Raw genomic sequence first — 26974 nt, 5'->3', positions numbered from 1 at the left:
TACAGTAGAAGGGCTAAAAAGGAAGCTAGAAATTACAAGGAGAGCCATAAGGTATGGTCTCCAGGAGTGCACCATTGTAGTCGACTGGACTAGTCTAAGCATAGAGCAACAATGACAGTATTTGAGATAGATTGGGCTCTCGATAAAGGAGCTGGAGGAGTTAGGATTTGGCGAATAGGAACAACAGATGGCAGCGCCCTACTAAAAAGCCAAGAGAGCCAGTGCAGGAAGATGGGCTTGATTTTGAGCAAGGCCAAGATGAGGAAGAGCAACGCCTTGGACTTTTAAAGTTGCTCCTACACTTTTGGCATTTTTTCTTCTATTTTTTAGTTGAGCCGCTTTTTTCTCCTTTGCTCTACATCTTTTGATTGTCTTTCATTTTCTTTGCATCGGGGTTAACAACTTGGAGTTTTTTTCATGTCAAATCTACATATTCTCTCCGCTTGTGCCTCATTTCCACCATTTCCTTGAGGGGTATTGTTTCCTCACCTTGCTCTTCTGTTTGTGCTTGTGTTTGCAGTGGGAGGCTTGGCTCATGAAGCTACTCTTCCTTATGGTGGTCTTGCTCAAAGTCTAGTCTCTCCATGTATTGGCTCTCTCGGCCCCTTAGGGGGAGGCTGTGCTTGCTGCACTTTCTTTCCAAACCCTAGCAATTCAAGTTCCGCCATGGATAATCCAATCGTGATCAAATAAGCTCTTTGTACCTCCACACCTAAGCTAGTACTAGATTTGGGCGTGTTGAGCCAAATGCACCAACAGTCAGGACTTTGGACAAACTTCTATTATTTCAAAAGCCGCAACTCACTTTGGTGACAATATCTCTTGTCTCTCAACACTCTGCTCTAACAAACCAAGCATCCTTCTCTCCAACCCAAGAAAGCAAGAACACAAGACTAGTTTGAGTTGTAGTGAACTCACCTAACTTACCTTTCGAAGGCTCAAAGATGGCAACACGATCCAATGTCATCGCTCCTTCGCATCCACCACTGAGCACACCAACAAGTTGAGAAGCTAGTAGAGAAGTAGAGAAAAGCAAGAAGATGATGAAGAGCTTCACCTTCCCTCAGTCCCTCACTCAACATACCTCTCACTCTCTCCCCCTCAGTCACTCTCGACACAATGGAAGCAAGATGATAGAATGGAAAGATAGAATAGAAAGCTTGAGTAGTCACACTGATAGAGCTTCCATAGCATGGATGTGCCACTAGGGTAAATACAATTGAAACCTCCCACCCTTATATAGACCAAGAATTAGAGTTAGGGTTAGGGTTTGCATTGTGTGTTTAGGGTTTGTGCCCCTTTTGCATTTAGGGTTTGCATCCCTTTTGCATTTTGCGTTTAGGGTTTCCACAACAGTGAATTAGGGTTTGCACCCTCTCTTGGGCGTCCTACCCACTTAGTGGGCTCTAGGTCGTGATCAATCCTTGAAGCATGCTTGTACCTTAGCCTAAATAGGCCAAGCCTACGCTAATCTAACCACAATACATGTGCCCAACCCATGCAACACTTGTGGGTGCAACAAATACAACTACGGGTGATAAATACAATCTGCACGGGAATGAGCTCTCACAAACTAATACATCCATGATATTCTGATGATGTTCACGATACACAAGTGCCTAGAATAATACACTGAAGCTCCACAAAATAAATATCCACCAAAAAATAGATCTGGCACTTGCACTTTCAATTTGCATTCTCAAAATACCGTTAACATTATTTTCCCCCTAGATGAGTGCCAGTCCCATGGCACTCACATCATAGGTAGCATGCAATAGCTTGCACCGAAGTTGCAAAATGCTGGAACAATCGATGAAGGAGCAGTGGTCCTAATGGTGGAGAAATGAATGTTGCTGATGAATATTATATTATTTTTGTCATGGTTTGGTACTGATGATAGTGTTGTTATTGGGGTAGATGGTGACTAAGGTTGTTGTTGGTGACAATCCTATAGAAGTTGGTAATTCTGAAGATTCACTTGAGGGTTGAGCATGTTGATGTTGGAGAAAACTTGAATGGTCACGGGAAATGATTGGGATATTGTAGAAGATGGGAGATTTGATATTGATATAGTAGTGATGACACATGATACTCCACAATTTTTGAACCTGGGAAGTAAAACCTCTCGTGCAATCACTCCCTAGGGGAAAGTGCTAGTCTGTTTTTCATGCACAAGGCAAATAATGATGTTGGTTTGGGAGATGGGTCAAAGCCTGAAGTGTTGTCCCACACTTGAGGACCCAAAACCATGAATAGGTTATGGTGAAAATACTAAGTGACTGCAAGTGCTTACATAGTCTAATACATAGTTAGAAGACTTCTCTATGGGTGCTTCTATTGATGATGATGCTTGATGAAGCAAAGGAACTTGAATAAATGATGATGGGAAAAATTGTCTTGGTTGAGGGAAAAGGATTTAGTGGGTGTCCAATCCAATAAACTCTTGAAGAACATGGGTCGTTGCAAGATCAACCACACATGGTAGTAGCCGATGCAATGGTTGGCTTTATGTTGAAGAACCTTTTCCACCTTGCTGGGAAGTGAGGATTGATGACACTGGATAAATCAAATGAAGGGATGAAATGTGTAGGTGACTCAAGGAGACAAGTCTAACCTAGGCAAGTCGAGACTAGGCCTAATAGGCTTGTTTGATCAATTTCTGGCCCGTCTTGATAGGTTTTAGGGTTTCTTGTTGCGACATCTTACTTGTTTTAGGTTCATTTTGGGGTCTATGACTTTCACTGGCTGCCGTTAAGGCGATGACTCTCTCAATAACCTACTCAAGATACCAAGCGGCTGCGTCTTGCAAATTTGCCTATTCCTTGTGCCAAAATTGAGTTCTGGGTGTCGGGATGGGTCACAAAGGTTTGAGTGGTTGAAATCTAGCTGGGTCTGGTGCAATTTTCCAAAAAATTTGCAAAAATCTGACTCATCCCAACTCGTCCGAATTGTAGGGGCCAAGTGGTGGATTCGGATGCAGACCGCGGATTGAATAGGAACAGTGGGGCCGAAATTGTGACTTGGACGGCCGAATGGATGTGGCCGAGTCAAAAAGGGCCGAGTCAAAAAGGGCTGAGTCAAAATGGCCGAGTTGGTTTGGGTCGAATCAAGTTGGCCGAGGGCCAAATCCAAACATGGTCGAATGGTACATTTGGACGGGCCTAGGCGCGAGGGCCGAGGGTCGAATTTAAATGTGTTGGCCAAGTTGTCCGTTCAGACGGGCCGAATTGGTCAAATGCAAGAGGGCCAAGGGCCGATTCTGGGACTTGGCCCTCCAAGCTACTAGGACAGGCTGAGTTGCGTGTGACGACAGCAGTGCTGAGGATGATTTTGTTAAATCTAGCGATCCAAGCAATCACAAGGCACACAAACTTCTAGATCACAACAAGGATATAGGAGGAAAGGTTTGATATACCTGACACATGCGAAGAACTCCCTGATGGCAATATCGAATCAAATCACCAATGGAAGCTCTCTCTCTCTCTCTCTCTCTCTCTCTCTCTCTCTCTCGATCACATTGAACTTTAGCGTTGTAATTGTAGTAGGAAAAATAAACCATGAAGAGGTTTGCATGTTGTGCGTTAACTTCCAGATGCTTGCCACCATCACTTGTTGTCTAGAGCTCCGAGATCTCTTGGGAAATAGCCTCATCATCCTACATGGCCTCACCTAAGAGCACCACTACCACATCATTGCATTGGCCTTTTTCATCAACAAGGTGAGGGCACGCCCATCAATCACATTATGTGAAATGTTGCAGGATCTTGTACTCAATGGATTGGCTATGGATGAGGTTGGGGTTGCTTGGATAGTCCAAGGTCCCCTTCAAGAAAATTATAGGCACATGTCCTTGAACCAAACGGCCTCCTTGTACTTGACTCCATTCTTGGCCAGCATTTGGGGAATGAGTCAACTTGGAGTGCTTGGGACATCTCCCCATGTATGGATGACCTCCAACTCCTTATTCTTGCCATATACCTCAAGGTTCACCTATAGACTTACACTTGCCATATCCCATTCATAGTCTCTCGAGAACTCTCCAATAAACTAGGATGATAGGCTACTAGAGAATGGGCCTAGGTACAGAGGGTGATCATTGTCACATTTATATTTTTATTAAGTAAAATATATCAATAGCCTGATCGTAGCTATCGACTCATGAGAATGGATGAAGAGGATGATAGGTCATGTTGGAGATCATGGTCCATAGTCCAAAGCTTGAAGCTAATATACCCTGTCCCATTGGGTTTTGTTTGAAAAGCCCAAACTACATGGCCTCTATCTCTACCCTATCTCATTGATATTTATTTCACATTCATTGATAAGAGTTCAACACTCCTCCTGACAAAAATACCAAAGAAAGTATGTGTTAAAGAGTTACAAGTATGTCAAATGGGTATTGGGTTTGTGTTAAAGAGTTCCTTCTATGGTATGCCAATTGGGCATTTGATTTGTCTCTCTTGACTCCCATTCCACTATTGAAGTGAATAAGGTTTGCTCTAAACATATCATTATGGACACCACTAGAAAGGATTTGGGGTTATTTACTCAATCCGTTTCATCTTTACTAAAATAAGGAAAACTAACATCTTTATCATTGTAGATATGAACAACAAGAAAGAAATGGAGCTATACTAATGCATGGAATAACTTAGGGAAAGCTTAAAAATGAGATTGATGTGCCAAGTCTTGAATGGAGCAACCATATTATTTGATTATAAAGCCACACAAGGTACTGCATTTGTATATGTTTGTGTTATTGAGAGAGAGAGAGAGAGAGAGAGAGAGAGAGAGAGAGAGAGAGAGAGAGAGAGAGAGAGAGAGAGAGAGAGAGAGAGAGAGAGAGAGAGAGAGAGAGAGAGAGAGAGAGAGAGAGAGAGAGAGAGAGAGAGAGAGAGAGAGAGAGAGAGAGAGAGAGAGAGAGAGAGAGAGAGAGAGAGAGATCCCTCAAATAGGTAGACTTCTAGGTAGGTATGCCATATGGGGTGAATTAGGGTTTCAACTCTCCTTGACTCTTAACTTTAGTATGGTTGTAGGTTTTATTTTACCCACCATAGTTAAAACCCAACGTTATTGTGAAGTTTTAACTTTTGATCTTTTTCCTTATTTAAGACATTGGCCATGGCTCAACATCTAAGGTAGTAATATAATTCATTTATGTCAAGCTAATAAGTTTATGAGAGCATGTTGAATGTGTGTTTTTGTGTGTGTTTATGCAAGAGTTTGCACGTGTGTCTGTATGATGTACATTAAAGATTACAACCATGATGGTTTTGCATTCATCTAATTATCTAATTTGAAGATATTTAGTACTGAGATGTTTCGATACATGTAATACTTAAAAACCTAGAAAGAAAGCTAACTATGTCATCTCCAGAGTGGGGCACATTTTAAGTTGTTGTCAATATGTAATCCAAATGTCAAAGGAAGGCAAAAGATCATATGTGGTAGTATATGATGTATTAGGTCCTATTTCTATCTTTTGCACTTTTACATGCAATTTTTTGTAGATGTGTGTGTGTGTGTGTGTGTGTGTGTGTGTGTGTGTGTGTGTTTGTGTACATGTGTGCTCGTGTGTGTGGAGCATTAAGTAAGCACATTTGTATATGTAAATCATGCTAATGATTGTTGTATCTGCTCATGTTTTGTTCCAAAACATCTAAGATAGTAATAGAATCCATTTATAAGGCAATCTAATTACCATAACAAAGCTTATATTGTGTGAATGTGAGTATACACTCATAAAAAGCGTAATGTCTCCCAATATACATGCCACAACAGTGGTAAGCTTTCCTTCACAAATGGTGACAACTTGCCATATTTCCTTCCAAGTTTACATGGTGGCTACAATTTGTTGATGGCATGGCTGAATAAAACAAAGGATGGTTTGGGCATTGTCATTAGAGGGGAGGGATCACGTGTTGCATTATTAGATGCACACTATGTTGACCCATGGGTTGTTCTTAGAGGAGGGCAAAAGTGGAGGGACACTATGAGCTCAAGATTGGCAAATACACATAATGCTCATTGTAAAGAAGACATGAAATAACATATAACTAACATGATGATGGGGTTCATGGTGTGTGTGCTTATCAATTGTGCATCCAATATCGTTTGGAATTGCACCATGGCTATCACTTGAAGGATGCTTTGGGTCTATTGCTTTTCTTGCAGTGTCATGGTGTGAACAAATTTACCAACCTATTTGAGTCTTAAAACTCCCTTCTCGTCATTAGCACACTCATTTTTGATAAGTTCAATCAATTGAACATTTCATATATTCCTTACATGCTATGAAATTTGCATAAACAGGAATGGCAATAAGAGTCATATATTGCTTATTATATTCACAAAATCATCTTCTCATAAATGAATGGTTTGTAGCATGTAAACAAACACGTGTTGATTGTTCTTTGTAAAGAGTAAGTATATAACATTTATTGAAATTTTTTTTGAGTGATTTCAACAAATAACCTTTTCGAACTCCTGGAATTTTATAGATTTGGCATGGAGTGCTTATTGCATTGTGCACGAAGTGCACTATTTTTCATGCTTTTGTTTGCTCACAAAAATGCAAAGCAAACGAGGTAAACCCTCGTGAGATTGGCTAGGAAACAAACCGTACAATGCGTGGTAGCGAGACCGGCCAATATAAAGAATAACGATTCCCCAAAGCTTTTTGTTTGAATGCAATGTGATGTATATAAATAGACTGTTAAGAAAATGTAACCTCCCATGAAGCAATAAGAGGGGATTTTACTATATCAAAAGACATATAAATAGACTATTAAGAAAATGTAACCTCCCATGAAGCAGTAAGAGGGGATTGTACTATATCAAAATACATTCTCTACTAAATAAGAGGGGATTTTCCCAAATGCGGGTACACGCGCGCTTATCGTTCAAACTTGAAGACCAACTGGGCCGCAAGAGGCTACTACTGCAGGTAGTAAAAGCACCGGTCGAAGATCGAACGGAGGCTTTCAAGCACCATCGCATCTGAGCTCCTTCCACCAGTCAAATTCCTTCTGGCGTGCTAGAACCTGGGCATGAAGGAGCATCCTTGGCTTATTAACAAGCTCCTGCTCCTCGCATTGTCTCTTGCTACGACGCTGAATGTGACACAATGTGGTATGTATATGAATATGAGAGAGAGAGAGAGAGAGAGAGAGAGAGAGAGAGAGAGAGAGAGAGAGAGAGAGAGAGAGAGAGAGCGCTTGAGCCTTTTGAGCAGGGTTGCATTCCATTCGGCAGTCAGAAATGCACGTTACATCTAAGATTTGCAGACGTTTACCACATGCACCCACGCGAATTCAGTCTCCTGATCGCATCAGCTTGCATGCTTTGTGTTTATTAACCTGCCACGAACCAACAAGTGAGAGAGCATAAAGCAATGTCGATTTTTTATTCCTTGGATAGCATCAGAATGTGCCATTGTTAGCAGTTCTTGTATTCATGCTGTTCATCTCCAGGATGTGAACATTAGAGTTTGATGAAGACAAAGAAGCTCTGGCAGCATGTCATGCATCACATTTCAGTTTCCAACTTGATCAGCTAGTTCCTAGCTATGTTCATACTGTCTGAGGTGGAGTGCATTTTGTTTTGAGCCATGTGGCAGGATGGTCGGCTGGTTTTATGCAGGTTGGCCAGGCATTTATGGCACCAGCATCAGGTCAGACAGCATTTTCGATTTACCCAGCAGCTGGTCGGTGAGTTTTATGTGTGGTCAGCTAGAAATAACTGCTTGCCATAGTTTGCCTTCTTATTCAGCATCTGTTGCCTCCACTCACCATCTTCAGCCTGGTGTTCCAACATCTTTCTGCCCATTCTGGCACCCTCACTACTGCATATCAGCAGCATGCAAGTGTTGGTCAGTGCAGCCTTGTATTCAGCTCTGTTTCTTGGATTGGTGCAGTTCCATTCCTTCATCTTCTTTGTTCATCTTGTCTTTCACTTCCCTTCTCCCTCCATGTTGGTGATTCTTTCTTGTTGGACACTCTCACGTGGTATCATTGCCAAACTAGGAACTAGAGCAGCCCCCGAGGAGAAAACAACACCAAATTTCTGTTCTAACATCTCATTTGCTGTGTATACACATCAGGGGGTGACATCAAAATACAAGTTTTCTTGCAACAATTTTGACCTTTCTGGCCCTGACAACCTTTCTGAGTGATGATCACCTTTGTGATCATTGCAGGCCTAGTGGTAGCCCATCATGACACCTTTTGTCCAATGTCTTGATATAACTAGGGTCCTTGGGTAGTTTAGAGGGACACCCTTGGCTGATGCCTTGGTCTCTTTGTCATGGGACCTTTCAGGTTAAGGCTGAGCTGACTCTTCACTCTCTTTGATCTTGGGCTTGCTAGGGGGTGCTAAGCTACCTAAATTTGGCTTTTAAATTATCTCATTGTTTTGGCTCATTAAACAACCTCAAAAAGGCATTTTTTGCTTTTTGAACAAGACACATAACCTTTTTGGTTCCTATATGTTTTATAAACGGGGACTCAGCATTTGAGGAGGTAGATACACCTTGACTTTTACCATTTTCTTCTTTTCGTTTTGGTCACCTTATAAATGAAGAGTTTGAGGAGTATTTGTGTATCACGCACAGTTCACTTTGTACCATCCCACCACAATCTTCTTCATAGTTTGATCTACTCACATTTTCATTCCAAAATCTTGGATTACATTCAACTTCCGCTCAAAGCACACTAGGGGTTGGATCTTCTATATTTGCTCCTAACACTTTCTCTTTCTCCATCCCCCCATCTTGCTACCCTCTGTTCACTCCATCTCTTGGTGCATAGTTACGGGGAATGCCACCCTTTAACGTGGTATCTTTCACTTAACCCCACTTTACTATATCCTTTCACTCAGGGATGGTTGTGATGGGTATCCCCCTCACTACCTCCAGACACTCACAAACCCCCCACATGACCTTTCAGACGCAGGGATATACATCCTTTGCTTATGGATTGTCATCACACATTCCTTGGGTTACTTCTACGCAAGGATTTCCATCTTGTGCTCCCCATGTCCATATCCCTCCACCTTGGGCTCCACAGGCGGTTACCATTGTCATACCCACATTTGGATCCACTATGTACCCTTCTCGTATGCATGGTGGGCACTCTAGGATTACTTCCCAAGTGTACTCCACTTTCCCACTCTATTCTCCCTTTGCTGTACCTTCTTCTATGCATTGCATGATTTCATAATCTTTGTACTAGGGTACTTGGGCAAGCGAACAATTTTCCCACGAGGGACATTGTCCAAGTGACACCTACTACACGAACATTCTTTAGCATGTAGCATACTATGCATCCCATTGTGGATAGTACTATTGGACGGATCCTAAGCTGTTTCCACTGGTAGATTACACCACCATCCTTCTTCCCATGATACTTGTTTACCTTTTCCTTGTCATTGACATACCCGAGTGGTTGGGTATGCTTGTACTGTTTTGTGATATGTTGGGTGTACCATCTCTACTCTAGTCTTTTGGGTCACTGTTACTTAATCGGCTGCCACTCTTGAAATTAACTTTCCTCAAAAGCAAAACAAAACAAAAGTTCAATGTGGTTCCATCTGCATTTGTAGGGCTTAGTGGGCCACTGGGTAGTCGATGAGCACCCTTTGTCTAATGGTCTGTCTTCTTTGGGGCGACTACTTGGACTTCCTTGGTAAGGTAACCATTGCCTTTGCAGTCTTGGTAGGCCAATGGGCCATCCATGTGCACCCTTTGTCCAATGCCTTGGCTGCTTTGAGGTGAAACACCTTGGGGTAAACATTGCAGAACTTTCCCTCAAACACTGCATTGCTCTACCCTTGAGCATTGTGGACACTTTTACATTCATTTACAACATTCATTCACTTTAGAGTTTCTTTTTTCAATGTTTATCTTTGTGTTTGGGTTTTGAGTTTTTGCGTTTTACATTTTGCGTTTTGTGTTTAGGGTTTGAGTTTTGCTGGTCTCTCCGAGTCTTTGTGTTTGAGTCTCGGTTGTACATGCTGTGTTTCCTCAGTGCAAACCCTAATATATTTTCACAGGTGGATGCAAGTTGAGATAAAAATGCAACTATGTAGGTGATGGCAATAACTACATAGGTTGGCGTCTTGATTAGGGAGAAAACGAAACCTATAGTGAAGTGTTTAGACTCCACATGACTTGCCCAATCTCAGCCACTTCATCTAGTGGGAGTGGCTTTCTCTCCATATATAATCTCGTAAGATCTTGTCCCTTGTAAATAGTGTAGCATGTGCAAAGTGGCTCTCTATTGAGCTTGAGTAGGAGTCTTCATAAAAGATGACACGTCTCCCATTAGGCCTTTATGGCCAGCCATGAAAATCCTATCAAGCACAAGTCAAAGCCAAAAGACTACTATAACAATGGCACCACAAAAGAAATGTCTAGCCTAGTATGGATAAACCAAATCAAGGAGCCAATAAGGCACCTGTATTGGATGGCATTTGGAAGGGGATCTTTGGTAGAAACCAACTTGGACTTGGGGTCCATGGGGCAAGAAATATTGGTTGACACTCAGACATCCCAAACTCTGAGAGAAGCTTGGAAATGTACCTATGTTGGAGATAAGAATGCCCTTGTGAATTGATAGATCTCAAGATTGAGGAAGAAGTGAAGAATACCAAGGTTAGTCATGTCAAAATCCTATCACAAGATTTATCTAGCCCAATCCACCTATTGTGAGTCACTTCCTCTAACAATTAGGTCATCCATAGACGAGATGACTAAAACATATATGTTGCTCGCAACCTTCATAGTAAAGGTCGGGGTCATGGCCTGATCGATGGAAGCCACTTTGTAGAAAGAATTGATCTATCCATTGGTACTTGTTAAGAAGACTGCTAGGGTTTGCACTGAGGACACACAGAGTGTACGACCACGATAGAAACACAAAGACATAGACACAGACACAAAGGGCAAAACTCAAAACTCAAACACAAACAAAAGAAGGGAGGGAGAGAACACAACTTTGAAGTGAATGAATGCTGTAAATGAATGTAAGAGTGTATAGTGTGCTCAAGGGTAGAGCAATGTCGGAGTGTGACGTCCATCGAAGACGGATCCCAGGTTTGTGACCACCAGTCGGAGTGTAGGAGTGTTGAATAGTGAATGGCAGCAGGCTGGCCACCAAACGCAACAGTCTGGAGGCTGGAAACTGGTAAATGCAGCAGTGTACCACCGATCGGGGGCTGGAAACTGTGCAGAGTCTGCTATAAACAGCAGGCTGAAACAGTGTCTGAGAGTGTCAGGGCCTGCAATGCTGAAAACGCAGGCTGGTTGACCCTTGAGATGTTGGACAGCAGGCTGAACAACAGTTTGGGATAGTTTGGAGCAGTCGCCAGCAGCTGAGAGTTGTCGCCTACAGCAATGGACAGGCTGAAGATGATGTGGCTGCAGTCGATGATGGCTGGACAACAGATGGAGGCGGGCTGCAGGCTGGAAACTGGGCGCCAATAGCAGCAGAGGGTGTGTGGGCTGGTGTAACCTGCAAAACAAGGATAATGGCTGAATGGGGGCAGCTGTCTATTTATAGATGTGGAAGGGTACCCCAAAAATTAGGGTTTCCACTAAACTTTCTCGAACCGCTCCCCGTTTTAGGGTTTTCACAGAACTCTCTCGAACCGCTCCCCGTTTTAGGTTTACTCTAAAAGAGCATTTTTAGTGTGTTTTGGGGCTGTTTAAGAGGCTAATCAGCAAGTAATTCATATTTTAGCTCAAACACAAACAGAAGAAGGGAGAGAGAGAACACAACTCTGAAGGGAATGAATGCTGTAAATGAAATTAAGAGTGTACAGTGTGCTCAAGGGTAGAGCAATGTCGGAGTGTGACGTCCACCGATGATGGATCCCAAGTTTGTGACCACCAGTTGGAGTGTAGGAGTGCTGAATAGTGAATGGCAGCAGGCTGGTCACCAAAACGCTGCAGTCTGGAGGCTGGAAACTGGTAAACGTAGCAGTGTACCACCGATTGGGGGCTGGAAACTGTGCACAGTCTGCTGTAAACAGCAGGCTGAAATAGTGTCGGAGAGTGTCAGGGCCTGCAATGCTGAAAACGCAGGCTGGCTGACCCTGGAGATGATAAACAGCAGGCTGAACAACAGTCTGGGACAGTTTGGAGCAGTTGCCAGCAGCTGAGAGCTGTCGCCTACAGCAATGGACAGGCTGAAGATAATGTGGTTGCAGTTGATGATGGCTGGACAACAGATGGAGGCGGGCTGCAGGTTGGAAACTGGGCGCCAATAGTAGCAGAGGGTGTGTGGGCTGGTATAACCTGCAAAACAAGGATAATGGCTGAATGGGGGCAGCTGTCTATTTATAGATGTGGAAGGGCACCCGAAAATTAGGGTTTCCACTAAACTTTCTCGAACCGCTCCCCGTTTTAGGGTTTCCACTGAACTCTCTCGAACTGCTCCCCGTTTTAGGGTTTTACTCTAAAAGAGCATTTTTAGTGTGTTTTGGGGCTGTTTAAGAGGCTAATCAGCAAGTAATGCATATTTTAGCTCAACAATACCAAGCCCTAGGAGCTTGCTTCAGGGCATACAAAGCTTTTTGTAACCTGTAGACATGATCCTGCTCCTCTCGCACACCAAAGGTAGGAGGTTGATCAATATAAATCTCCTCCTCTAAAATGCCATTCAAGAAGGTAGACTTCACATTTGAAACCACCTTCCTTCTCGGTAAAGATGGTGATTTACCTGATTTAAATCAAATTATAGCAAGGATAAAATATGTAGAATTGACGATACACACTTTACTACTAAATCTTGGACATGGGATACTTGGATGGTCCCAAAAATTGGCATCCCTTGTGGAATTTCCTTAATTTTTATTGGTAAAAGTTGAAGTACATTGAGATCCAACTTGATCTCCTTCAATCTTCAATACCTTTTGCTGTCCTACTCTTGCGAGAGGTCTCCCAAAGCATGCACATATGGACCATGAGGAATGCACTCATCTTTGATTCTTCTTTAGGAGTGTAGAGTTACATAGTCTGCTTGAGAGGCCACCTTCATTGGGAGCTTGATATGATTGAGTTGGAAGATATTCTCCCTCAACAAGATTTAATTTCTTGGCACACAACAATTTTTGCGGTTCCCCTGCAGGCCATCTAGTTCCTTTGTAATTGTGATCATGTTGTATTGTTGTACTCTTGTTCATGCTGTGCTTTTGAGATTATGTTTTAGTCATTAATGAAATTACCCTCTACACACACACACACACACACACACACACACACACACACACACACACATTAATGCCTATTGAGGCCAAGAATGGCCTATGAGACAAAACATGTACTATGAGTAGTAGTTACTGTATATCATAGCATGTAGTGTCAGGTGTATAAAGTGTGATGTGCAATACAGTGCAATGTGTGTGTGTGTAGAGAGAGAGAGAGAGAGAGAGAGAGAGAGAGAGAGAGAGAGAGAGAGAGATTATTCTTGTTTTTACGAAAAAAAAGAGAGATTATTCTTGTTAATTGAGTGTGATCTTTTGGTTTAGATGGTATGGGCATGTGCCCAACAGGCTGGCAAACTGGGCCAGGTGAAGGGAAGTGCTTTATTTTAATCAATGAGAGCAGGACTTGGAACAATGCAGAAAATATTTGCAAAAACCTAACTGGTCATCTGGCAGCAATAACTACTGAAGAGGAGCTTCATTATGTCCAAAATGTATGTGGCAATGTGACATCTGGTTGTTGGGTTGGAGGTCAAGGTACCAAGTCAAACATGGGTATTGATTGGAGGTGGAGTGACATGCAAGCTCAGTGGAACGAATCGTTACCTGTGGCTTCTCCTAATTGCTCTACTGTTATTTGTGTGGGAACTGAGCTTTGCACCCTTATAACTCACAAGGCAATGGTTTTGGAGGTGGACAGCTGCAACATGTCACATGCATTTGTGTGCAGCTTGAGTGAAGGTAGTAGGATCTTTTTCACAATATTGCTTGTGCTTAACATACACTTTTTTGAGGTTTTAAATATCATATGAGGTTCATATTTTAATCTATAGATTGTATAGATAATTATGGTTAAGAGGCCACTGGAGTGGGTTCATAGAGTCTCTATGAATTTGGTTAACAGGTTCCAAATGCCAATATAGATCTTGCCATAAGGAGTACAATATCATCCTGGCTGTTGTGAGCGTTTTTATTTTTACAACCACCTGTGGTATTGTTGTCTGGCTGCTGCTTTTTAGGCAGACCAAACGACGAAGACGGTCGTCTGGTTCTGCAAGTGTTGCATTGGTTCCACCCTCTTGGAGGGTCTTTACATTCGATGAATTGCGGGCTGCTACAAAGAACTTCAGTGATGGAAATAAACTTGGAGGGGATAACAGATCAGGTCGTACGTACAGAGGAGTTCTTGCAGATGGCTCAATAGTTGCCATTAAAAGGCTAAATACTGGGAACTTTCACTGGAAAAAGGATTTTTTATCACAAAATAAGGCTGATTATCGGTCTCTTAATGAACAAGAGTTTCTTTCAGAGATAGGAAGGATTGCCCGTTATAGACATCCAAATCTGGTAGTTATTCGAGGTTGCTGCTTCAAACATGGGCAAAAGTATATCATTTATGACTTCATGCCAAATGGGCCATTGGATAGGTGGCTGCATCATCTTCCAAGGGGTGCTAAGAGTCTGGATTGGACAACACGCATGAGGATTGCAACGACCCTTGCTCAAGGCATTGCGTAAGTTCACCTTTAATTATTATCTGTGCTGACTACATTTAGGTGCAACAGATTTTATGGTTGGCTCTTTTGTTTTCACATGGCTCTCATTGTATGAGTTTTTCTACAATATGGAGTTCGTGTAAACGTGCAAATTCATTTGCCTTACTACTCACTTTATGTCATTTTCTAACTATCGGAACTCCAATGCCTTTAATAAATTAGTCCTTAACCTCGATTGATTTCATTTTGAGGTAGAATCTAAATGCTAACTGCATGAGTTTGTGTATGGTACAGAGTCTCCTTTAAGGTGCAACCTCATTTGGCTTGCTGCTCAACCGCGTGAATGCAGTACAAACTAGTCTTGCTATCATTTAGTTTCATCGGGCTGGAATCTGTAAGCTGACCTTAATTGGGATTAATGGAACAAGATATGTATTTTCAGTGAAAAAGTTCAGTCATTACAGTGTGGGGATCAGATGATTCAGATTTCAGCTGTCTCTAACCCAAAAACCTCGGGCAGTTCATGACTCTGTAGATTAGAGAGTTGTTCTGGTTGACTAGTATCTCTATTTGACTCAACCATTTCCATTTACAGATGCCAGACATTACGATGCTTAACAAATGAATACCTCTATGCAATCCATGAGATCCTTTATTGTGAAATTTAGAAATCGTGCCCCATGATTCTTAGGATATGTTTTATTCTGCTTTGATATTTCTGCATTGAAGACCACACTTCCTAGTTGACTTGGTTGCAATATATAGAGTATGTTCTTTCTTCTGTGTTCAAGATGATTACAATAACCCCTTGTTAGCTTTAGTTCTTTCTTGTGTCCAATATGATTGCAATACTCCCCTTATTAGCTTATGTGCAATTTCAAGGTCTTATACCTTGTCAAGGGCGATGTTCTTCTTTGCTGATAAAAAGTCTTACTCACAAACCAGATGCAGATGGAAGCTGCTTTCTCAAAAACCCTGCTGTGTAAAGCTCAGCCCCTCCATGCCATATCTCTATGTTTCCCATTCGCAATTCCTGCCAATGTTCACCCTGATACTCCTGCCATTTCAGCTCCTTCCCAGTCCCTGTAAACCTGCAACCCCTTCTCATCTCTACTGCTGTAAGTCCTCTCAGGGCTGGCTGAACCATCCAAGTTGGATGGCTGGTCTGTCTACAAGTGCTAAAATCATCAAAGGGAATCCATGCAACCTCTTATACAATGTGCTGAAAAGAATCCACGAGACCCCCTGTGCAGGTGACACTCTCAGGACTGGCTTCTTGTGCATGGTTGCATTCCATTCGCTAATGAAGCCATCCTGTATGATCTGTTCCATATTTTCAGGCTCCGAAAAAATGATCATTGCTGGTAAAGAAAAGTGGCAGTTCCTTATTTTGAGTTTGATGTCTTTTTCTAACTCAATCTTAAAAAAAAAAAGAAAGGCCCTTTTTTTGCAAGCCTCACTCAACATGTGGATTAATTTTTAATCACATGTTTAAGTAATTGTTGCACATGTGAGGTGCAATTGAGGTCAATGCAAATTAAGCCCGAGACTCCAGGAAGTTAGTGGATGTCAAAGGATAAAGTTGCAGTTAGTTATGTCACACAAATACTAGGTGGTGCTAGTTGTTGGCTTAAGTCATTTATTGGCCATCAAATCAGTGTTAAGTACCATTAAACACCACATCTCTAGTCTTCAATTGCTTGATTTGATGGCCAAAAATGGCATAGTGACACGCGGGAGTTGAAGTAGCTTAGCCAATTTAATTATTGGTTGGTCAGATTATTTTTTGGGCATCGAAATAATTATTAAATTAAATTTCAGAATCTCTCTCTCTCTTTAGAACTAGGGTTGCAGCATGATCTCCTTATCTACAATGAGATAAGAAAGTGGCTTGAATCCATAGCATCGACTTGCTTCCATCCCACCAGTTCTTTTTTTAAAGAGAGAAGAGAAATACATTTTACTAACAAGGCTCCTAGGAACAAAGTAGCATAGTGGACTACATCCTAGGCTCCATCGAGGTACTGGAGCTAATCAGATCGATCACTATCTTGCCTACCCAATTGGAGTGGACCACACCTACTTATCCCTCACCATATCCACCTCCTCATTTTCATAAGTTCTAGCCACCGCCCACACCTAGCCCTCCAAATTTCATTTTACACGAGCTACGTGACATATATCTCTATAATGGGTCTACTATCCCATTGAGGACAAGACAGTGGATCTTTTCATGAAGCCTTTGTCTCAATGTTTTGTGCGCCATCACATGAGATTGTCGGGCCTTCAACCACTCTCTACGATTTGAGAGAGGGTTTTAGCATTTCATGTATTTTATGCTGTTTCTCTTGGTTGTGAGATTTGTTAAGAGTTAGGTTGAGACATTGGAGCTTTAACAGCCCTTATATTTCAGTTTCCAACCTTGCATCATTGTTGAATTGCACTTGGTTTCTACTTTGATCTGATTTGGATGGGATGGGATGGGATGTGGCCTTGGATCAAGAGCAAGGGTTGCTTCATCCTTAGTCACAAGTTTAGCTTGGGGGATTTTGGAGGCATCCTCATTCTCATCTCTTATCTTGGCTCTAGTAGTCTACCTTCGTTTCTTGGTGTTTGGTTTTGCCTTCTTCTTTTTCTTATCATTCTTTTATTTCTCTATCTTTTCTTCTTTTCAAGCTTCTTCGTCTAGGTCTATCTTTTGCTCCTCTTCTTCCTTCTCTTTATTGCACAAGTCTAACTCAACTTCCATATTTTCTTCTTTCGCCTTGATGCCTAGATCTATCTTTTCTTGCTCAGCTTCTAACTCAACTTTTTTTTTTTGGGCTTTCTAGCTCTTCACATTCTTTCTTCTAAGTTGACTCTTGTGTCTCTTTCTATTTGCTCATTCTTCTTGTTTTTTCTCATCTTGCTCTATCTTTACTTTCTTTTTTAGCTTCTTCCTAGCTAACTCTACTTGCTCTTCTATCTCTTTTTTTCTCTCTTCTTGTCTCATCTTCTCCTTGATCTTCTCTATTGCCCTTCTCTTCTTCTTCGGGTTGTTGGGATAGAGGTGTTTCAAGATTTGGGTTGAGCTCATCCTCTTTCTTTTTTTCTTCTTTTTCTTCTATCTCTTCCTTTTTCTCTTCTTTTTTCCTAACTCCTTTTCTAAGGTTGAAGTGTTTGCTCTTGCTCCATGCAATGGATGCCTTGCCTAAGGTGCTTTCAACCTTGCATTCTTATCTTCTAACTCCTCATCTACTTTCTCATCCTTATCTTCATCAAAGGTATCTCGTGCCTCAAAGGAGGGTGCCAACTTGGCCTCACCTTAATCTCAATAGACGGAGGTGTTCCAAGATCAGGATTGAGCTCATCCTTTCCCTTCTCAAACTCTATTTTTTCGAAGGTTGGTTCTTCTTTCAACTGGGTTGCAATTTGTGGGTATAAGGGCTTATTCTTCTGACACGTTCTTCTATCTTCATCTCCTTTTTTTGTATCTTAACTACATTGTAATATTTTCTACCTTTGAACTCACATCAATTCTCCATCCTTCTCCTTTCACATAATACTCTATTTTTTTAAGTTTTTCTTGAGCTCCTTTTTCTTCAGGTAGGGGTAGTTGGTATAGAGGTAATCTCCTTCTGGGTGGTAGTGGATGGGAAAATCTTCAGGGTAGTAGTATCCACCTACTTTAGAATATTAATCTTCAGGATAGCCTCCTTTTTAGTAGCCTCTTGGCAGTAGTCTTCGGGATAGTAGTAGTAGTTGGGTCTTGGTTGTCTGTATTTTTTTTTTCTTATTGGGAACGAGGTGTTCCAAGATTGAGGCAAAGCTCATCTTCTCCCTTGTCTTATTCTTCTTTGTCATTTGACCAGAACTTTTCTTCTTCTATTGTCAGCTTCTTTTTTTCTTGGCTCTTTTGTTTTTTTTTTTGCTAGCTTCACTCCATTCTCTAACTCTTAGACTATTTCAGTTCTCATCAACTTGAAGTGTGGTTCGGTCCACTCTTTGGTTTCTTTAGATCGAGAGGCAGTCTCCTAGTCCCACCTTAGCACAATTCCTCCTCCTAGCTTCGTGGCGAGGTCTCGAGCCATATTCACTTGCCACAACGTGTCTCTCTCTTTCTCACCATGAGCAGTTGGTAGTCGATCTCCTTCAGGTCTTTTTCTAGCTCTTCAACCTTCTCTTCCAAGTTGCATATCACTTCTGTTTCTTTGTGGGTCTTTGCCAATGCTTTGATGGTCTTCCTAGTTTGCTCGATCGGTTTGAGCTGCAACTTCTTTTTCTTGTATGTGATCTTGAGTTAGTGATATAGTGTTGGAGCTCAGCTGGATGCAACAGAAGTTCGAGGAGTGAGTGTGAGAGTGTGACGACTGGTGAGAGAGTCAGAGAGAGAGAGCAGAGTGAAAGTACAATGTGATATGAGTGTATCAACAATGTGTTGGTACACAAAGAATAAAATATATTTATACTTAGGGTATGTAAGGGTGCATTCACATGTACAGCTAAATAATGTGCGTGTACTGTACACGGAGGTTAAACCGGGCCTTTATTCCAACAACCTCCCACTTAAAGGTTTGAAGTGAACCTTTAACCAACTCCCACTAGTCGTATGCAATGCTCATGTTGAGCTTTGCTTAGACTTTTAGTGAGAATATCTGTAGGGTTGTCTTGTGTTTTGATCTTGGTCAATGTGATTTGACCATCTTCCAGAATCTGTCTAATGAAGTGATATCGCACATCTATATGCTTTGTGTGTGAATGATACATGGCATTCTTAGGCAGATATACAACACTCTAGCTATCACATCCCAAAACTGCAGTACCCATAGACATGCCGAGATCCTTTGCAAGTCTGCTCAACCATATAGCTTCCTTAGAAGCTTCAATAGCTGATATGTATTCAGCTTCAGTGGTACCCTGTGCAACGATGTTCTGCAACCTGGAACACCAAGAAACAACCCCACCAGCAACAACTGTAAAGATATACCCGTTGGTGGACCTACAAGTGTCCAAGTCATGCTATGTTTGCATCACAATAAACTTGCAAACTAAGTGCACCCTCCCCATCGCAAATACACTTTCTTTGTATACCCTTGAGGTATTGAAGAATACACTTGACAGCCTCCCAATGTGTTTTGCCAGGATTTGACATAAACTTGCTAACAACTCCCACTGCATGAGCAATGTCTGGACGAGTAGTAACCATAGCATACATAAGAGAGCCACAAGGTGATGCATAAGGGACTCCCTTCATAGCATTTACTTCCACGTCATCTTTTGGGCTGTTGGCTTTGCTAAGCTTAAGATAAGGAGGTAAGGGTACCCCAAAAGGCATAGCTTCAGCCATGTTAAATCTGTCCAGTGTCTTTTTAATGTACTTTTCTTTAGATAAAAACAACAATTTCTGCATTCTATCTCTACGAATCCTCATGCCCAAAATATGCTATGCATTCCCCAAATCTTTCATGGAGAAGGCTGATTTCAACTGATTTTTGAGAGCATCCAAGCTAATCTTTCTTTTCCTAGCTAGCAACATATCATCCGCATTCAAAACAAGTATGATGGGACTGCCATCTATATCCTTTTTCATGTACAAGCAATGATCTGCATGGCTGTGTGTAAACCCATGAGATAGCATAAAAGTGTTAAAATTTTTGCACCATTGCCGTGGTGCTTGCTTTAGCCCATACATGCTGCGTTTTAGCTTACACAACATACGCTCTTTTCCAGGAACTACAAATCCCTTGGGTTGTTTCATGTAGATTTCCTCATCAATGTCACCATGTAAGAAAGTTGTTTTTACATGCATTTGATATAGCTCTAAGTCCAATATACCAGTGAGAGCAAAAAGCACACGTAGAGTGGTCATCTTCACAACAGGTGAGAAGACCTCTTGGAAGTTAATCCCTTCCTTTTGTGCATATCCTTTGGCAACGAGTCTCACCTTGTACTTGGGTTTTCCATCAACTGTCTTTACTTTGTACATCCATTTGTTTGAAAGAGGCTTCCTTCCTTTGGGCAACGACACAAGATCCCAAGTATCATTTGCATATAGAGATTTAATCTCTTCCTGCATAGCTAGCTCCCACTTACTACTGAACTCACATGATTTGGCCTCTTTGTATGTAAGAGGCTCACCCTCATCTGTAAGCATCACATAATGCAAGGAGGGGTCAAGCCTATGTGGTTGCCTTCTTACGCGTGTAGACTTGCGTACCCAATGATCAACATTTTCAAGAATTGGGTCTACATCTTGAGAAGTAATAGGTGGCTGTAAACTCTGAAATTTGACATTTTTCATATCTTTATTAGATGCTAAAGTACCTTTCAGCAAATTTGCCTCATTAAACACAACATTACGGTTGCGAATAATTTTCTTGGATTGAGGTAACCGCACTCTGTAGCCAAATTCACCCTCATCACCATAGCCCATGAAAATGCCTTTGGTGGATTGTGGGTCAAGTTTGTTTCTCAGCTCATCTCTAACATGTACAAAAGCATCACAACCAAATATGCGTAAATGGTCATACGAGGCCGATTTGACAGACCAAACCTTCTCAGGGATGCCATTATTTAAGGACCTGTTTGGAGAGCGGTTGCAAATGTGAACTGCGGTTTTGAGTGTCTCTCCCCAAAATTCATGAGGGAGATTAGTAGTGGACAGTATGCACCGTACTCTTTCACATAAAGTCCTATTATATCTTTCAGCCACCCCATTTGAAGAAGGGTTGTAAGGAGCTGTAAGCTCTCTCTTAATTCCATGCAAGTCACAAAAGGACTTGAATTCAGTTGATGTGAACTCACCCCCATTATTAGTTCTCAAGCATTTCATCTTTCTACTTGTTTGAGTGGTCAAAAATGCATGAAAAGTTTTAAAAACAGCAAATAATTCACTCCTCTTTTTCAACAGGTATACCTAAATATTCTTGGAACAATCATCAATAAAGAAGACAAAATATGTACCACCACCCAACGATTTCACAGGCATACTACATACATCAGAATGCACTAAGTCCGAGACATTGGACTTACGAGAGACACCAGAGTAAAAGGAAAATTTTATTTGCTTTCCAAACTAACACTCATTACAAAAGTCAAGTTTAGAGCCTTTTCCATTAACCCTCTTTAGAGAGGTAAGGACATCAAGTCCTGTTTGGCTCCTATGGCCTAATCTCTTATGCCATAACTCCAAGTGACTGCAAATTTCAGCAACTGCAAGAAACTTGCCATTCAAGGCTTTACAATGCAAACAATACAAAGTGTTTTTCTTGGTTCCTTTTGCAATCAGCATGGAACCCTTTTTCACTTTCCACAAACCACCACCAAACAATGTAGTATAACCATGCAAGTCAAGTTGATCAACAAATAGTGTAAAGTCTTTTTAATGCCAGGCACATATTTGACATATTTCAACACAAGATTTTGCCCATTGTCTAAAGACAAGTGTACAGTGCCAATCCCATCTTTGCTGTAAGCTTAGTTATTTCCAAGATACACCTTTTCATAATTGCTTGCACTGAACATAGCAAAACACTCCAAGGAAGGAGTTACATGGAAAGAGGCACCAGAGTCTACAATCCAAGTTTGAGTGACACCATCATCAACTGACAAAAGTGCATCAATCACATGAGCCTTGGTAATTTGCATATCCTGTAGACATACAAGGGCATCATAATCAATTGCACATAATACATCAGTCTCTGTATCTGAAAGCTTCTCTATGACCATACTAGAGGCCACATTGGCCTTTTCTTTGCCTTTAGTTGCCTCAGATGCATCTGTCTTATCTTTCTTCTTCTTTTTATCTCCTGCATTTTCTTTCTCTCTTGTTCCTTTTTATAATACCTGTAATCATGTTTCTTGTGGTCCTTTCGACCACAGTGATAGCAAGTGATGTCACTCTTTTTTTTTCCTTTGCTCTTGCCCTTGTTTCTTTGTTCTGCATTTGCATTTTTCTTTTCAGCCATGCCTCTTACATTATAAGCTGAGTTGCTGCCTTCCCCACTAGACATACGTCTAATTTCTTCATTCAAGATAGAATCCCTCACCCCATCATATGAGAGATTGGGATTATTGTTGAGTGAAACCACCAAGGTCTCCCAAGAGTCAGGCAGTGTCATGATCAAAAAGATCGCCTCAACTTATCATCAAAGTTCAAATTCGCATCTTTGAGCTGATTTAAAATCTTTGTGAATACACTCAAGTGCTCAGCTACAGGCTTTGACTCATCTAGTCGCATATTTACCAACTTGCGTATTAGATGCACCTGATTAACAGGTGTGGTGATCTCATAGGTAGTTTTCAGCTTCTCCCATATTGCATAACCTATATCTAAACCCTTAATGTTTGTGAATATGTCATTAGTGATACCCATCTTTATGTAAGCCATAGCCTTTTTATACTCTGGCCCAATTTTCATTCGACATTAGTGCGGGTTTATATTCCCGAAAGCATCCTCACAATCCTTTAGGAACAAAACGCCCTGCATACGGTCTCTCCAAAGGTCAAAGCCATGACCATCAAACCATTTGATTTCCATCAAACTCTTGATGTTTGAACTGGAAGAAGTTGCAGCCATTTTATCACAAACACAAGAGTAAATGCCCCTGAAATGCAAATGCACAAGCTGAACCAGCAAACACCTTGCCGTTCTTCCTCAATCAGATATAAGTCTGCTGTTTGTACATGAATCAGCCACCACAAGGGCAAAAATGCGAGAATTTACCAAATTCTGCACAAACTCCCAAAATTTCAGGTCCAAAAAAATGTCAGCCAAACTGACCCAGTTGAGCAAAATTTTGCCAATACATGAAAAGCCCCAAATTTTTGAGATCCAATCTTAAGAAATTTTACTCAAAAGAGCAAAATTCTTACAAATTTGGCAAAATCCCCAATTTAATTGAGGTCACCACACGCAATGTCTGCAATTTCTAACTTGAATATCATTGCCGGGCATAGACAAGGTCAAGTCTAGGAAAAGCCCCAAATTTCGGGCTCGATTTTGCACAAATTTGAGATGTGTGCCTCCAGTGCGTGAACTCCTGCCAAGCGTAAGTGGTAATTGAAAAGATTAAAATAAAAAATTTTGATAAAAAAAACTTGACGTGGGGGATTCGTTGGCCTATCAGGTAGGTCGTGTGACCTATTTTCCGGCGACCCGGCCATCACTGCCCGTTGCTGTGTGCGCTTGCTGCCTGGTCCCCTCCATGTACACCTATGTGCGCTTGGTGTCTCGTCACGCACAACACACACCTGGTGGTCATAGCGGTGGCTTGGTTGCCTACACTTGTTGATGTTGAGTGTTGTGCCCGGCTGCCCTATTGGACATGTCGCCTGCTGGACGTCCCCGTTGTCTGGCTGCTGCTGGTCGCAGGTCACGCCTACTGCTGTCATGTTCCTGTTGGTCGCTCGTGTTTCCTGTCGCCAGCACTCAGCCCTTCCATGTCGGTCACCTGTTGGACCTCTGTCGAGTGTGCGGTCGCAGGTCACGCATGTCAGTTTCAATGACGAGTGATTGTCGACTTGTACCTTCAGCTCTGATACCAGTTGTTGGAGCTCAGTTGGATGCAATAGAAGTTCGAGGAGTGAGCGTGAGAGTGTGATGGCTGGTGAGAGTCAGAGAGAGAGCAAAGTGAAAGTACGATGCGATATGAGTGTACCAACAATGTGTTGGTACACAAAGAATAAAATGTATTTATACTTAGGGCATGTGAGGGTGCATTCACATGTATAGCTAAATAATGTGTGTACTATACACGGAGGTTAAATTGGGTCTTTATCCCAACATATAGCTCATTCTCCTATTCAAAGAAAGCATCCTACAATAGCTTCAGCTCTCTCCAAGACATTTTTGAATGGTATGCCGCACATCCCTATCATGCCACAACTCCCTCTCAACTTTGTTGGCACAACAACTTCTCTTCTAGCTTTCAATAGGTATTATGCTTTTGGGGGGGGGGGGGGGGGTTGTCTCATTGTGTTGTGTCGTGTTACGTTGTGTTGTGTTGCATCGGGGTTGTCGTGTTGTGTCGCTGTAGGATTTTCTTTGTGTCTGTGAGCTTGCTTCCTCTCAAGCCAGTATGCTGCACGTTAGAGTTGCTCCGATACCAAGTGTTATAGACCTTCACGGGACTTCACGTCATAACTTGTCATGAGGCATAGAAATGGCACAACAGAAAGGCACACAAGATATATCAATAAGGAATCCTTTGTATTCCTGTTATAGAAAGATATAACATTAAAAGCACAACCCAAGAGCTTGAGTGACTACTACTTCCTATATAGGTGCATATGTAGGCAACCTCATGGTATACCTACAAAGCCCTTAAGGCTTACCCCCCACACAACTTGCATTCTTTGCTACCCACCAGCTTAATTTGGTGTCCTCACACTGATGCCTTGAGCTATGTATAGGGACAATCAGTCCTCCTTGTATTCAACGTTCATTTTCAGATTAGTGCCATCTATTCATTCCATTCTTTGTGTTGACTTCAGTCTCTTTCTTGCCTTCTCTCTATGTTCTTGTATATCTTTTGTTATGCAGTCTCACTTTTCCTTCCATATTTTAGCTGTGAGAGGGGGGTGGTATCTTGTCTTGGTACTTACAGGGATTTGATCATTTACTTGTTTTATCATGTATTTGTATTATCTTCCCTTTATATTAGGATGTAAAAGGGTGCTTTGGTGTACAAAAAATTCCCTTGCAAGGGCACTGCTCAAGTGACACCTATTGCATTTGTGTATGCCATTATGCATTACACTTTACATTACCCATGCATTGCATGGTGTTTATGTGAAATAGGGTGTTTGGAAGGGATGAAAACCTATGATAGACTTCCTCCAAATGAATACCCTTGCATTGTGTAAGCACTCCTGTTTTACTTGGCTAAAAAGTGGTTGCCTTGGATTCACATGCACAATGGTCATACTTGTAGCATTGGTAGATTTCCCTCTTCTATACCTTGTCTAATCTTTGTCACTAAAAGACCCAATTACCTAGGGTACCCAAACGAAGATGTCCATTGTCTATGTGACTATGATAAGCCCTTGGCCAGTCCAATGAGACATCCTTGGTTCAATGCTTTGGTTTCTTTGGGGTGGGACCTTTTGGATAAAAGAGGGTGGAGTTTTGCACTTGAGAGGGGGCTGAGCAAGCAAAATTAAAGGCCTTAAGTGCCACACAAGGCATTATGCATTTTGGCGTAATTTACCTCACCAAATAGCCAAAAGGATTTTTTGTGAGAAAAGGCATTTATTTGGGAGAGTAGGGCAAATGCCCAAAAGTCCCCTACAAAAGGACATGTTGTGGGCATCCATCCTTACCATCTTCATGTCTATATGCTCTTATTTTCATTGAGCATGCATTAGGTTGTGTTTATCATGTTGTCGCACATCTGCGTGTCTTTGTGTTTGTCCTAGCATTCTTTTACGTGTGTATGTGAAAGAAATTGTGAGTGTGTATGCAGTAGTAACCATGAGAATAGCATCCAACCGTGTCCTTCCTTGGTAACAAGGGAGATGCCATGAGAGTGTGCAACAGAAGAGAAACATGGATATGGAGAGTTAAGGGAAGATAGAGACTCGAATGAATGTAGAGAAAGAACAAATAAAACACACTGATCTGAAAATGAATGCTGAATACAAGATGGACTGATCAGTCCTGGCATGCAGCCCAAGGTGTCAATGAGGGCACTGGATTAGGCTGATGAGAGAGAGAGAGAGAGACTACAATAGATAGTGCAAGTGTGGCAGCTGATAGAATGTGTGCTGCTGCAAGAAGGGGGTCTGCTCTAAATTGCAGCCAGCCTAAAACAGGCCAACCTGCCCAGTCTTTAATGCTGCTGACTGGTCAAAACTGTTGCCACTTGATCAAACAGTCCATGGCAGTGTGAATGCAACCTGTCAGCCACAAAAATGAAATGCAGTGGAACAGGATCACTGTTTGGCAGTATGAACACTCAGACATGGAAAAAGAAATGCAATGCTGGAAACTGAAATGCATTGGTTTTTAGAGCTTTAATATCTCTGTAAAACTCTAACAGAGCCCACAACTAGGAGATGATTGGCATGAAATGCATGGAATGCTAACATCCCCTCTTAGATCTTGGCGAGTGTTTGAAGGCCCAACAATCTTGTGCGAGGAGGGTGTGGAGTAGAAGAGGATCCACTTGATTTTGTGTCACAACCTCCAAGGTTTAAGGTTTGTGATTAAGGAAAATAAGCACATGGTTTGCAAGTTGCATAAGGCTCTTTATGGTCTTAAATCGGCTCCTTGTGCATGACACTCTAAAATTGAT

At 41.7% G+C, this 26974-nt stretch overlaps 1 protein-coding gene across 1 annotated transcript in view; it reads left to right on the top strand.

Annotated features, from left to right (window-relative positions):
• Positions 1 to 6886: 6886 nt before the first annotated feature.
• The window catches only part of LOC148032672 (protein kinase family protein / C-type lectin domain-containing protein), a 43516-nt gene continuing 23428 nt past the window's right edge, over positions 6887 to 26974 (top strand). The window contains exons 1-3 of the mRNA XM_087683292.1: positions 6887 to 7131; positions 13528 to 13944; positions 14108 to 14717. Of these exons, the coding sequence (XP_087539418.1) occupies positions 7050 to 7131; positions 13528 to 13944; positions 14108 to 14717 (1109 nt within the window). The 5' untranslated portion in view covers positions 6887 to 7049. The remainder of the gene's footprint in view (positions 7132 to 13527; positions 13945 to 14107; positions 14718 to 26974) is intronic.

Source organism: Lygodium microphyllum, chromosome 8, assembly GCF_053477565.2.
Source record: "Lygodium microphyllum isolate KBCC chromosome 8, Lygodium_microphyllum_v1.1.10, whole genome shotgun sequence".
Lineage (NCBI taxonomy): Eukaryota > Viridiplantae > Streptophyta > Polypodiopsida > Schizaeales > Lygodiaceae > Lygodium > Lygodium microphyllum.
The sequence above is the reverse complement of the archived record's forward strand: the minus strand, read 5'-3'. Positions and strand labels throughout refer to the sequence as shown.